At 46.6% G+C, this 12,808-nt stretch overlaps 1 protein-coding gene across 1 annotated transcript; it reads right to left on the bottom strand.

Annotated features, from left to right (window-relative positions):
- Nucleotides 1-7: 7 nt before the first annotated feature.
- Nucleotides 8-7,685, bottom strand: LOC146342647 (vomeronasal type-2 receptor 26-like). The gene is made up of 4 exons (XM_084807961.1): nt 7,471-7,685; nt 5,921-6,212; nt 4,763-4,829; nt 8-27 (listed from the first exon to the last, which is right to left on the bottom strand). The coding sequence occupies exons 1-4, from the start codon at nt 7,683-7,685 to the stop codon at nt 8-10; spliced, it is 594 nt and encodes a 197-aa protein (XP_084664087.1).
- Nucleotides 7,686-12,808: the final 5,123 nt, after the last annotated feature.

The raw sequence follows: 12,808 nt of genomic DNA, 5'->3' as shown, positions 1-12,808 counted from the left end.
TGCTGGCTTAAAGGAGCCATATGAAACCTAAAAAAAGAAAAGGGAAAGCAAAAGAAAGACAGCAACAGACATTTCAGAATGGGAGCGGGGGTATCTGATGGTCTCTTCACTCATTAAACAAAACGAACTGTTCAGCAATTATATGCCTCTAAATTCTATTGCTTATGAAAATGACACTTGTTAACCTAACAACCTTGTTCATGTGCAGATTGGGGAAGGGTGGTTAGGCTAGCCATGGTGCGTGGTGGTTACCACTAACCACCGCGAGTGCTATTGCCACACGTGCAGCTAACCAAATTCCACTAACCATTCTCTAACCACCCTCCCCCCTGCAGGATCCTGCAGTCCTCCAGATGGGGAGGCAGGCAGCCTAGCAGCCTTTGTTCTTTCTGTGGCCATTTCAGCATTTGGTGCTGGCAGCGGATCTCCCCTCAAAATCGGAAGGGGTGGTGCTTGTGGGAGAAGGACCATGCCCATCGTGGCGGCAGCCCAGGGCACAGGCAGGCATGAGCCACCACTCTACGGGCACTTTTCCGCTGGTGCAGATGTCGATTGACAGCAATGCCATGTGTTGCTAGGCGTATCTTGACCATAGAGATCTGCCACTCAGGCTAGATGGGCTTCTCCTTCTTTGGCCGCTCCTGCTGTGGAGCACTATGGTGGCTGCAAATATATCACGGAGGCTGCTCAGATGTCATGCTAAGCCATGGTAGATCCCACTAACCATCTTGCCACAAGTATTTAGTGAGTGTGGTAGGGATGTCAAAGAATTCCACCTCGGATCTCGGGGAGTCCGAATGCCAGCGCATTCAGCCCCCCGAAATCGGTGATGGAACGGTCTGCCCCCCCCCGGGACGGGACTTACCTTGGGCGGATCTTCCTGGCAGCGGTGGCTCCGGCGGCGGTTTGGCGGCGGTGGCTACGGCAGCCGGTCTTCTGACTGGCTGCCACCGCCGCCAGTTCCAGTTAACCCCCCCCCCCAAAAACGTGATAGGTTACATAAAGATTTACGTAGCCTATCACGGCTAGATTTTTAAAAAACACCGTGATAGGCTATGTAAATATTTACGTAGCCTATCACGGCTGATTTAAAAGAAAAAACAACAACTGCGCGTATGCAAATACGCATACCTGCGTATGCAAATACGCATCCCTGCAGTCAGCCGTGATAGGCTACGTAAATGTTTACGTAGCCTATCACGGCTGATTTAAAAGAAAAAAAACGCGCGTACACAAATGGCGGCGCCCATGGGCGCCGCCATTTGCATTCCTTCTTTTGGCACGTCTTAGTCTACGTAAACATTTACGTAGACTAAGATGGCGAAAATAAGGGGAACGCAAATAGCGTAGACGCTACGCTATCTTTGTTCCCCTTATTTTCGCCGTCTGAGTCTACGTAAATGTTTACGTAGACTAAGACGTGCCAAAAGAAGGAATGCAAATGGCGGCGCCCATGGGCGCCGCCATTTGTGTACGCGCGTTTTTTTTGTTTTAAATCAGCCGTGATAGGCTACGTAAACATTTACGTAGCCTATCACGGCTGACTGCAGGGACACAAACGGCGGCGGCTACGGCCGCCACCATTTGCGTCCCTGCTAGCCAATGGCTGGATGTCCGGCTGCTGGCCGAGCTGGCCGGCGGCTCCGCAGAGTCCCTGCGGAGCGGAGCCAGCCGGCCAAGGTTCAGGGGGGGAGGGACGGAGCGCCTCCCCCCCGGCCAGAATTTCGGGGGAGGGACGGAGCGCCTCCCCCCCCACGAATGTCAACCTTCGAAAAGGTAAGTGACTTTCGTACATCCCTAGAGTGTGGCTAGTCCCTGGTTAATAAACCCCTATGGTTGGGTCTGACCTTTGTTCAGATGTCACCCTAAGCCACCATGGTTAGATGAAAACTCCTAGCCATCAGGGCTTAGCGTGAAATCTGAACTGGGTCAATAACTTGAAAATTTGTATCCGTGAACTTGCCAATGAAGCTACAATTGTGTATAGTGATCTGATAACCATGTCATCGGTAGCAAGTTTAAAAGTGCTGAGAATTAACACATTTGTTGTGTTTACTCCAGTATATACAGCTTGGCATATGATATATTTCTTTCAAAGTTTTCTGAAAGCTACTGGTGCCTGGTATTCAAGCTTGTTGAAGAGCTGTGTCTTTCATTGGTATGGTGAAGTTCTAAGCAGTGGGTCAAACTGATTGATGTTTTTTGCCCCATGAAAGCCTACAGCAGTAACTACTGGCAAAGTTGTGTTGGAGCTGATCAGTTTCACACTGAAATTAGAATATTGCAAGCACTCAAACTTTTGAGAGAAATTCTCTTAGACAGGGTTTCTCTTACAAGTCCTATTTCCTTTCATTATGGAATGTCACGTAGGGGTGTACAAAACCCTGCTTACCTGGCTCCGCTGGGGTCCGCAGTTGGGGGGAGGTGATCCGTTCCTCCCCCTGGAAACCTGCCCAGCTGGCTTTGCTCCGCGGCCAGTCTGTGGAGCTGCCGGCCAGTCCAACCTGCAGCAGGGCCTCCAGCCGCTGCCGGGCTGCTACGGATGCAAATGGTGTCCTGCGTAGGGGACACCATTGCATCCCTACGCTAGGCTGTGATAGGATATGTAAATATTTACGTAGCCTATCACGGCCAAAGCAAGGATGCAAATGGCATAGGGGACACCATTTCATCCCCGCTTTTGCCGTGATAGGCTATGTAAGTATTTATGTAGCCTATCACGGCAAAAGGCAGCTACGCAAATGGCGGCAGCTACGGTGGCTGCCATTTGCGTGGCTGCCTTTTGACGTGATAGGTTACGTAAGTATCTACGTAGCCTATCACGGTATTCCTGGGGAGGTGAATGGCGGCTGCCGATGCGGCTGTCATTCGAGGAGCACCCACCAGCAAAAGGCACCAGGTAGGCTCTGTTTGATGTGCGTTTTGTGGGTTGGGGGGGCTTCGCTCTGCCACAGATTCCGGGGGGCCAAATGTGCTGGCATTCGGTCTCACTGGGATCCGTGGTGGAATTCTCCACCATCCCTAGGAATGTGACATCCCAAGGTTAGACTACATGTTACTACAAGGACTGGAAACCTAGTGTGTGTGTGTGTGTGGGGGTAGGGAGACTTTAATCCTCCTCCTCCTCCCATACTGTGGTCCCAATATGGATTGCCAAAAAGGTATCTGGCTGTATTGTAAATAGCAGGCAAAGTGTTAAAGCCCCCTAACCCCACCCCAGCGTCCTGATCCATATTAAGTTCCAGTGCTTACTTTTGAGGAAACCAAGGAAAAAAGCTACATCTTTTAATTAACGTGTAATTTGACCCTGGGGCAGTTTGGGGATGGAATTCACAAACATCAAGAACAGGGTCTCACACCAACTTTCTGAAAGCTGAAATGGTGCACAAGGTCCCCAATCCCACCTTTTCTTTTCCATGTGGGGCGGGGGGGGGGGAAAGATAGAGATTTGGGCTCATGGGCTGGTTGTTTTTCCCTAAAGGCAGAAAGTGTGAGGCCCAAATCCTTCTGTATGTTAATGTGTTCATCAATTCACACAAATGCAAGTTTCATTCCACCCAGGTTGAGGTATAGACATCATTTGTACCATTGATTTAGTTGGATTCTTGTACCTATGCAAACAGACGCCCAACAAACTAGAGGGGGAACGTCTGAGGGTGCCATATGCTCCAGAGGTTTACCTCAGGAGCATTTGTAACATTTGTTTGTTTATCATGCCCAATAGCCAAAGGTGTCTGGGAGGTGCAGAACAATTAAAAGCACAAAATACATCTTAAAATACCATATGAAATGTAAACATTGAAACTACAGTATAAAAGTAGAACCCCCCTCCTCCAGAAAAAGCTAGCAGAAATGCAGAGAGTAAAAGTACAATAACAGATTGAACACAAGGGACTAAAAGACTGGGAAATTTAACAGATTAGAAGACTGGGAAAATTAATTTCCTGGTGCTGGAAAGAGGACAACTTGGGTACCTTTCTGGGAAACTCATTCCACAACTGGGGTGCCATAGCACAAATGCAGTCTTCTTGATAGCCACCCGCCTCACTCGCTTTAGCAGTGGGTCCCAGAGAAGGTCTGCTGAAGAAGACCTTAGGGTCTGGGCAGGTACATATGGGAGGAGATGATCCTTCAGATAACTTGGTCCCAAGCCATTTAGGGCTTTGAATGTTAAGACCAATACTTTGAATCAGGCCTGAAAATAGACTGGCAGCCAGTGCTGATGGAAGAGTACTTGCGCAATAGGATCATGTTGGCCAGAACCCATGAACAGTCTCGCTCCCCAATTTTGGACCAGCTGAAGTTTCTGGACCATTTTTGAAAGCAGCCACACCTGTAACGTATTGCAGTAAACCAGACAAGAGGTTACTCCAGCCTGGATAACTGTAGCTAGGCTACCTCTGTCCAGATGAGGATGCAAATGGTATATCTGCCTAAGCTGATAAAAGGTGCCCCATGCCACTGAGTCAACCCATGCCTCAAGTCATTGTTCTGGTTCCAAGAGTACACCCAATAACACTGCTGGTGCTTTAGGAGGAGTGCAAGCTCTCCAGAACAGGTTGAACCTCACTTGGGCAAACAGACAAACCACCCACTAGCAGTACCTCCATCTTGTCCAGATTGAGACTGAGTTTCTTAGCCCTCATCCAGTCCATTACCATGCCCAGGCAGTGATTTAGAACAGCCACTGCCTCACTGGGATTTGATGAAAAGGAGGGACAGAGCTGGGTGTCATCTGCATATTGATGATGCTTCAGCCTACGTCTCTGGATAACCTCCCCCAGCAGTTTCAGGTAGATGCTTAACAGCATGGAGAATAGAACAGAGCCCTGTGAAACATTGTAACCATCACTGTGAAAGCACAGAGCAATAATCCCCCAGCACCACCTTCTGCAAGCAGCTGTCGAAGTACAACTGTAACCACTACTGTGCAGTGCCTCCAACTCCCAGCCCAGACAATCTATCTAGAAGGATACCACTGTTGATGGTATCACAAGCCACAGAGATGGTGCAGGAGAATCAACAGGGTCACAATCCCTGTCCCTCTCCCAGGAAAGGTCATCCACCAGGGTGACCAAAGCAATGTTCATTCCAAAACCAGACCTGGAACCTGATTGAAATGGATCTACATGAAGGGGTGCGAAGGGGTGGCAGGCCATTCCGCCACAGATTTCAGGGGGCCGAATGCACTGGCATTCAGCCTCACCGAGATCCGTGGCAGAATTCTCTGACATCCCTATTCATGGGTTGGGGGGGGCGGGGGCTTTGTTCTGCCACGGATTTCAAGGGGCTGAATGCACTGGCATTCGACCTCACCAAGATCCGTGGTGGAATTCTCCGCCATCCCTAGTATGGATGTGAATTTCTCTCTGTCATGGTCCTCTTCCAGCTAAGTGTGGGGAAGGCTGGGAGACAATCTTCCGGATTGGCATTTTCCTACCCTTGTCCTCCTGTGGTAGTGTTCATGTTCAAAATAGTATGGTGTGTCTTTTGTCTCTTATGCCTCATTCCCAACTTCCTTCTTTGTAGAACCACATCCCCCTGATCTTTCACATACAAATATACATACAGAAGCACATTTGGTCAATGATTCCTCTTGATAGTCAGTCCTGTCACCAAAGAACAATCCTTCTCTACACCTATGAAACACACAGTGTCAGCTTGAGATTTAGTTGAAGCAGACTGACTGAAATCAATGGGTCTATTTCAGGTATGACTAAATCAGGATCAAACCCACTTCTCATACAAAGATTTGGAAACCCATGGGGAATTCCAAATGCAACCCCACATATCTCAGCTCCCTTTCCTCCCCGCTCCTTCTGTCCCAGTCCATCCTGACAAATCATCAAATTGCTACTGGAAAGAGAGGAGAAGAGTTCATTACAGGAGAGTTGGGGGAATCACCATGTGCTGATCCTACCTGTGGAACCTTGTAAACAGATAAGATGTCTGCCATGCGTGAGGAGGTATCAGAGCTAAGTCCACCGATGACTCCTATGACATTTTTCTGAAAGCCACATTCATAGTTAGGGAGAAACTGATGGGAGTTAAAGAGGAAGCCCAAAGTGGTGCGATAGGTCATCCTTGAATCAGTGTAGCTGTCATAGATGTGGAACCCGAGAGTGACATTGGGCAAGATGTTGGGATTGTCATTGATCTCATCAATGGCAAACACGAAAGCCAGGATGTGCTGGTAGAAATTTGTCACCACCCTGCAAAAAAAGTGACATCCTGTTTCATAGGAGAGTGGACAAACCTCTTCCATGGGAGAGTTAAATGATACACAAAATTATTTTATCCCAGTACAGGTCCACTTGAGATCTGAAAAATTCAGCTGCTTTTTTATAAGGAGGGAGCATAGCCTGCAAATTTAGTCATAAACTAAGTGCCTTTGAAAAGATGGACAACATGGTTACATGTTGCTGGCTTGTGCTTTTGGGCTTGCATATCCTAATACCAGGCATGTCACTGCCAATGTTCAGCTCAGATCATATTTTAACATGTCAGATATAATTTTTTATGCAGACATCTAGGTAGAATAGATCAAACATTTTCTTGTATTTCACTGTTCTCACTTTCAATATTTCCATCAATGTTGTTCTCTATTATATATTTCCAGCTACTAACATCCACGGTGTCACAGCATTATGCTCCAGTGTTTTGACCATTGCCACTTTCTAGGTGCTTCCAAAACTGCATCTGCTGCACACAGTTTGAGACCTCCTTGTACCTTCAGCATCTAGCTTTTCGGAGCTTCAAATGAATGAATCTAAGAAGGAATACAGGACGTTGCCTATACAGGTCTTGCAATGATGTCTGTGCTATCCCCTATGAACTTGTTGTGAATGGTAACTGTTAGGGCAATCATGACTGTCCTGTTTTGCATGTCAATTTTGTCTTACATCACAGTTTACATCTCTCCCCAGCCCTGCAAGCATATATAAGTCTGCCAGTTTGAGGTTAACTCTTCATGGACATGACAGACTGGACAGTGTCCATGAAGGCTTATGCCAGAATACATGTATTCAGTTTTAAAGTGCTACAAGAATCTTATGTTTCTGTTTTTGCTGCAGTACACTATCCTGGCGACCCATCTGGAAAGCAGAGAAATGTTATTTTTGTGCTTCACAAGTGAAGTAATACAGATGGGCATCTATATGACCTCCACATTACATCCAGGGTGGAAAAATTCCTAGCTCCACCACTGTGAACATCAAACTTCAGAAAGTCTTGGGAACCTATTTCTACATTCTCCTTTTCACTTAGGAATGGATGAAGGAGATTCCGACTACTCACATCACCCTCTGGAACAGGCAGCCTATCCAACACCACACCATCCTGGTATTACTTTAAAAGATCTACCACCATGATTTTCCAAGATCATAAGTATTTTGCTGTCAGTCATATAAAGACTCACTAAAATAACTCGAAATATCATTTTGGGATGGGTGTGGGGGGAGAATTCCTTACATGGGTATGTTAATCTTCTCCTGAGAAGGATGTCTGATGAATAACACTTTGGGGGGCAAGTAATGGATATGAGATGCCATCCCACCAATGAGGAGGTCACCTGGCTGGTACCACTCGTGTGGAATATATGGAGGCTTGTTTCCACTGCACTTAACAGCATCCATCTTCCAGACCACATTTGGCAGTAGCAGCAGCAGCAGCAGCAGCAGCAGCATCCTTGTGTCAAACTCCCCTCCACACATCAGGGTCTCCTGTCTCCCTCTCTACATCACATCATTACTCAGTCTGACTTGAACAAGGTGCATGGCAGCTGACTCTGAAATGCAACTTAGTGAGGATACAGGTGTCCTCTGTATCCTTAAGCTCAACAGGGTAACAAAAGCAAGCCTTGAGTGCCAATTGAGAGTCACCATCTGAACGTTGAGGTGCATGATGGAAGAGGGAAAGGGATCAACATGATGGAGCCCTGGTTCTCTGTTCTCATGATCCTTAGCAGTCACTGGCCCTTTGTTAGACTTATAAATATTTCAGACTTGCCTGATGATTTTCTTTTTCCTAGAAAGCTCTTTGAGCAGGTAAATTAATTATAGCAATTTTATTAATTACAGGGGAGGTAAACGTTTCTGCAATGTTTTTGGACTCCATGATGCAACATCTGTAGCAGAAGTGCCGAAACAAACATGTTTGTCTGATCTCCCTGCTCCAGTCTGCTGCCCCCTAATGGCAAGGAAGAAACAGCAGGTAGAATCATGGACTTGGAAGGGATCTCATAGTTCCTCTAGTCCAACACATGCCAATGGAGGAAATCTCTTGTACATTGCTGGTGGTGGTGCGGAGTTCACATAAGTAGGTGCATTTCTGGTGACCCACAGTCACTCCAAACTGGAGTCAATGAAGAGGTCAGTGTACTTGGAATACAACTTCCCCTTCTACAATTGATATTTTTGCAAATATAAAACAAGACTAATCAGAAAAGTGAAAAAAGTAAAGCCCTATCCTAACACTGCAGTAGAATATAAATTCATTAAAAAAAGCAAATGATGCATTTATAGGAGACATGATAGATGTTCAAAAATACATATACATATACATACACAAACACACACACACACACACACACAGACGTATATATATATTTCCAAGTCTAACTTGCAACCGCAAGAGTTCACAACACCCTCTGTTCCATCTAACATTGACCCTTCTTTGTATCCTGTGTTGTGCAGTATTCACTGGAATTTGGAACCTATGATGAACAGGATCCTAAAAAGCAAGGGAAGTCATGTTGGCCATATGGAAAATTCCACAATCCATATTAATGTAATGCCATATTAGTCAAACAAAAGATGATTAAAATGTGCCTGTTTTTGAGATCTTGGGATCTCAACATCTCTTCATGTGGGAAGATGTTAGGAAAAGCAGGTGAGGGTTGAGGGGAAAGCTAGGCGAAAGAGTGCACTTATTGATGAAGTCATGGTGTCCCATGTTCTCAAGCTCTTGATGGAATGGAGGAAGAACGGGAGCAGCAGGGTCTGCTTTTCGCTCTCTCCCTTTTCCCTCACCCCACCAGCATTTAGCAACATCTTGCCAGATGAAGAGATCTGGAGATAATGAAACATTGTATTTTTGTTGTGATCTTTTGGGTGACCGAACTGAGGCATTCCACAAACATGGAAAGAGGATGCTATCAATGTCAGTTGGGATGCAGTGAGCCTAGGAAATACAGCTCCCGTGAAGCCTGGCCAATTTAGACACAACACATATCTATTAATATTATTATTAATGTATATGGGCTGCCCCATATACAGTGCATTGCAGTCATCTAACTTGGAGGTTACCAGAGCATAGAGTAGTGAGGCCAAATTGTCCCTGTGCCCATAAGGACTTAGCGGGGCCATCAACAAAAGCTGATGGAAGGTACTCCATGCCACTGAGTCCACCAGAGCCTCCAGTGACAATGACAATTCCAGGAAACCCCCAAGCTGTGAACCTGCTACTTCAGGGGGACTGCAACCCCTTCCAGAAATGGTTGAACACCCTCCATCTGGTCAGAAGAACCACCCACAAACAGCAGCTCGGTCTTGTGGTGATTCTCATTCAGCTTCAGTATATTAGCCATCCTCCAGTCCATTGTCACTGTTGGGTACCGATGTAGCACACCTACAGTGTCACCTGAAGATGCTGAAAAGGAGGTACTGGGTACACACAACGTCTACGTCCTCTGCTACTACTTCTCCTTTCTTTTCTGAGATACTTTTGGATATTTTCCATTTGCTCTCTACCTGGTATTAGGGATGTACAAATCCCCTTACCTTGAGTCTAAGGGTGGTCTGCAGGGGGGGAGGTGATCCATTCCTCCCCCCCGGAATCCTCGCTGGCTGGCTCTGCTCCGCTGTTTGCAGACACAAATGGTGTCTGCTACGCCGTTTGCGTCCCTGTTTTTTCACGCGATAGGCTACGTAAATATCTATGTAAATTCAGATGCGTAGCCTATTGCGAGGAAAAACAGGGACGTGAATGGCATAGCAGATGCCATTTCCATCCAGATGACTTCCTATTTCTGCTGCCAACAGAAACAGCTGCCAACGAGGAGGATTTGGCTCCGTGATGGTCCAGCGGGAGTGGAGGTGAGTGGGATCGTTCCGCCACGGACTCCGGAGGCCGAATTCCCTGGAATTCAGCCTTGTTGGAGTCCGTGGTGGAATTCTCAGACATCCCTACCTGGTATGGCTTGCCTGGAGAGAACTGGAACCTTTGCCTCACTGCACTGCCCAGCTCTGATTGAGACAGAGTCCACTGCATTGAATTGGTAGACATGAATTTTGTCTATTGCTTGGGCTTATTCTTATAATAGTTTATGGATTAGAGGGAGATGCAGGCCTAGGATCAGGTCTGCAACTAGCAATCAAAGAAATCAAATGTCATTAATTGGTTTGGTACAGACGTTTCAATCCTATTCTTATTTATTTTATTTATTTTATTCTAAGCTACCTCCATACTGCTTGACAAACCTGGAATTAGAACTGGTTTACATAAAATCATGTGTGATACTATAGGAAAACCAATATACACATAGCGTAAAACAATGAATATATTAAAAATATTGGGTTGATTAGGTGTATATTGGAAAGCTATCATAAGTATACCCTTGTGAGGCCTTTCCTAACCCATGTGTTCTTCTGTTGTGTTGTTTTCTTATGACCTTTCTGAGCATGTATAATATTTTCTTAATACCAACATTACCATGTTTTCAAGGCAATAATATTTTCTATATGAAGCAAATATTATTTTATGCCTAGTATGTCAATTGATTTGTTTCTATCAAAACCTTGACTAGTCATGCTTTACCATCTGACATACTGGGTGGAAAAGTTGTAAATGTGAACTCAGATTAGACCACCAAATCAATAAATGCGAGTTTCTGGGCCACTCCACGAGGCTGGTAGCAATAGGGGTGCACGAAAGCCACTTACCTGGTCTCGCAGCTTTTCGCGGTGGGGGGGAGGCACTTCGCTGCTCTCCCCCTGAAGTTCAGGCCGGGGGTGGAGGCTTCCCGCCTCGCCCAGCAGAAATTCAGGCCGGGGAGGAGGCGCCTCGCCCGGCCGCGAAATAAAAAGTAAAAAAAAAAACAACGCCCCCGTGATAGGCTATGTGACAATTGACGTAGCCTATCATGGCAAGATCTGCAAAGTCAGCCGTGATAGGCTACGTAAATCGTCACGTAGCCTATCACGGGTGACTTAAAAAAAAAAAAAAGCACGTATGGCTAATGGCGGCCCCCATAGGGAGCTGCCATTCACGTTCCTTATTTGGTCGCTGTAGTCTACGTCAAGATTACGTAGACTATGGCGAAAATAAGGGCAATGCTATTTGCGTTGCCCTTATTTTCGCCGTAGTCTACGTAAATCTTTACGTAGACTACAGCGACCAAATAAGGAATGTGAATGGCGGCTCCCTATGGGGGCCGCCATTTGCGTATGTGCTTTTTTTTTTTTTTTAAGTCACCCGTGATAGTCTACGTGACGATTTACGTAGCCTATCACGGCTGACTTTGCAGATCTAGCCGTGATAGGCTACGTTAATCGTCACATAGCCTATCACGGGGGCGTTTTTTTTTTTTTAGTTTTATTGGAATGGCGGCGGCAGCAGCCGGTCGAAAGATCGGCTGCCGCCCCAGCCCCTGACGAAGACCCGACGAACCGCCGCTGGGACCCGCCGCCAGGAGGGACATTCGGGAAAGGTAAGTCCCGTCCCGGGGGGGGGGTGCGGGGTGCGGGGTGGGGTGCGGAGAATTTCTCCCCGAAACTTGTTCGCGGGTCCCAACACGTTGGTGCTTGGCCCCCCGAAGTTTCGGGGAGAAATTCTCCGCCAACCCTAGGCAGCAGCAACCCGTCTTTTGACAAGAATACAGCCTATCCTGTTTGGGTCCCCAAACCTGGAAAAGAAGCTGAGAAGTTTCTTCAGTTCAATCGTCTCTGAGCAGGTATGGGAAAACTAATTAACCAACTGCAGAATTTATTCTCTTTTATCAGAAATACTAGCTTGATGGAATGACCACTTCGCCTTAATGTATCAGTGAGGAGAACCATAGGTCTGACAAATTCAGAGAAAGCTAACATTTCAAGCAGGACAATCCTGATGTTTTCAGCTGGGAGGGGAAGGCACTGAATGGAACTTTATCATTGTAAACTACTGCCACAAATGCTTTATCAGGCTGTGCTATGGGCAAATTCAAACCTAGCTGAACTGGAGTCAGTTCAACATGGGTGTTCAACAAGAGCTCTAAGTGTAGCTAGAAGCATCCTGAGGGCCATAATAAGAACTGAAAGTGGGTTTTTCTCCATTTTGGGCCTGGTAATGAAAGCAGCAGCTCACCTCTGGATTAGATTGATCTCCACAGCCACCATGTACTTTTCTCTTGTGCTCAGGTAGGTTGGAACAAAGGACTGCCACACACTGCAAAAGACTAACATGTTGAAAGTGATGAACCTGGCTTCATTAAAACTGTCAGGCAACTCCCTGGCTAGGAAGGCCACGGTGAAGCTGACAGTGGCCAAGAGGCCCATGTAGCTCAAGACACAATAGAACATGAAGACTGACCCTTCATTACACAGCAGGACAATTTCTTCAGTCATAGAGTGCATGTCCAAATCTGGGAATGGGGGAGGTGTTGCCAGCCACAGAGCACAGATCCCTGCTTGAATACTGGAGCAGGAGATGACAATGGAATATGCCCGCCTTTTCCTTACCCATTTCCTCATCTGGGATCCTGGTTTGGTAGCCATGAATGCCAGAACCACAGATACAGTTTTGGCCAAGATGGTTGAGAGCGATACAGAGA

Source organism: Heloderma suspectum, chromosome 6 (genome assembly GCF_057233095.1).
Source record: "Heloderma suspectum isolate Gila_16-S chromosome 6, 16-S_ref, whole genome shotgun sequence".
NCBI classification, from domain to species: Eukaryota; Metazoa; Chordata; class Lepidosauria; order Squamata; family Helodermatidae; genus Heloderma; species Heloderma suspectum.
Note: the sequence above shows the minus strand (reverse complement) of the source record. Positions and strands in the feature narration are given on the sequence as shown.

What these genes read in the sequence shown, in the direction of transcription:
- LOC146342647 (XM_084807961.1), bottom strand. Translation starts at nt 7,685, where the DNA reads ATGCTGCTGCTGCTGCTGCTGCTGCTGCTACTGCCAAATGTGGTCTGG. An exon ending in GAGAAGATTAACATACCCAT is followed by an intron (nt 6,213 to 7,470) that starts GTAAGGAATTCT and finishes CTTTTTTTGCAG; the next exon opens with GGTGGTGACAAATTTCTACC. An exon ending in CTGTTTACAAGGTTCCACAG is followed by an intron (nt 4,830 to 5,920) that starts GTAGGATCAGCA and finishes AATGTTTCACAG; the next exon opens with GGCTCTGTTCTATTCTCCAT.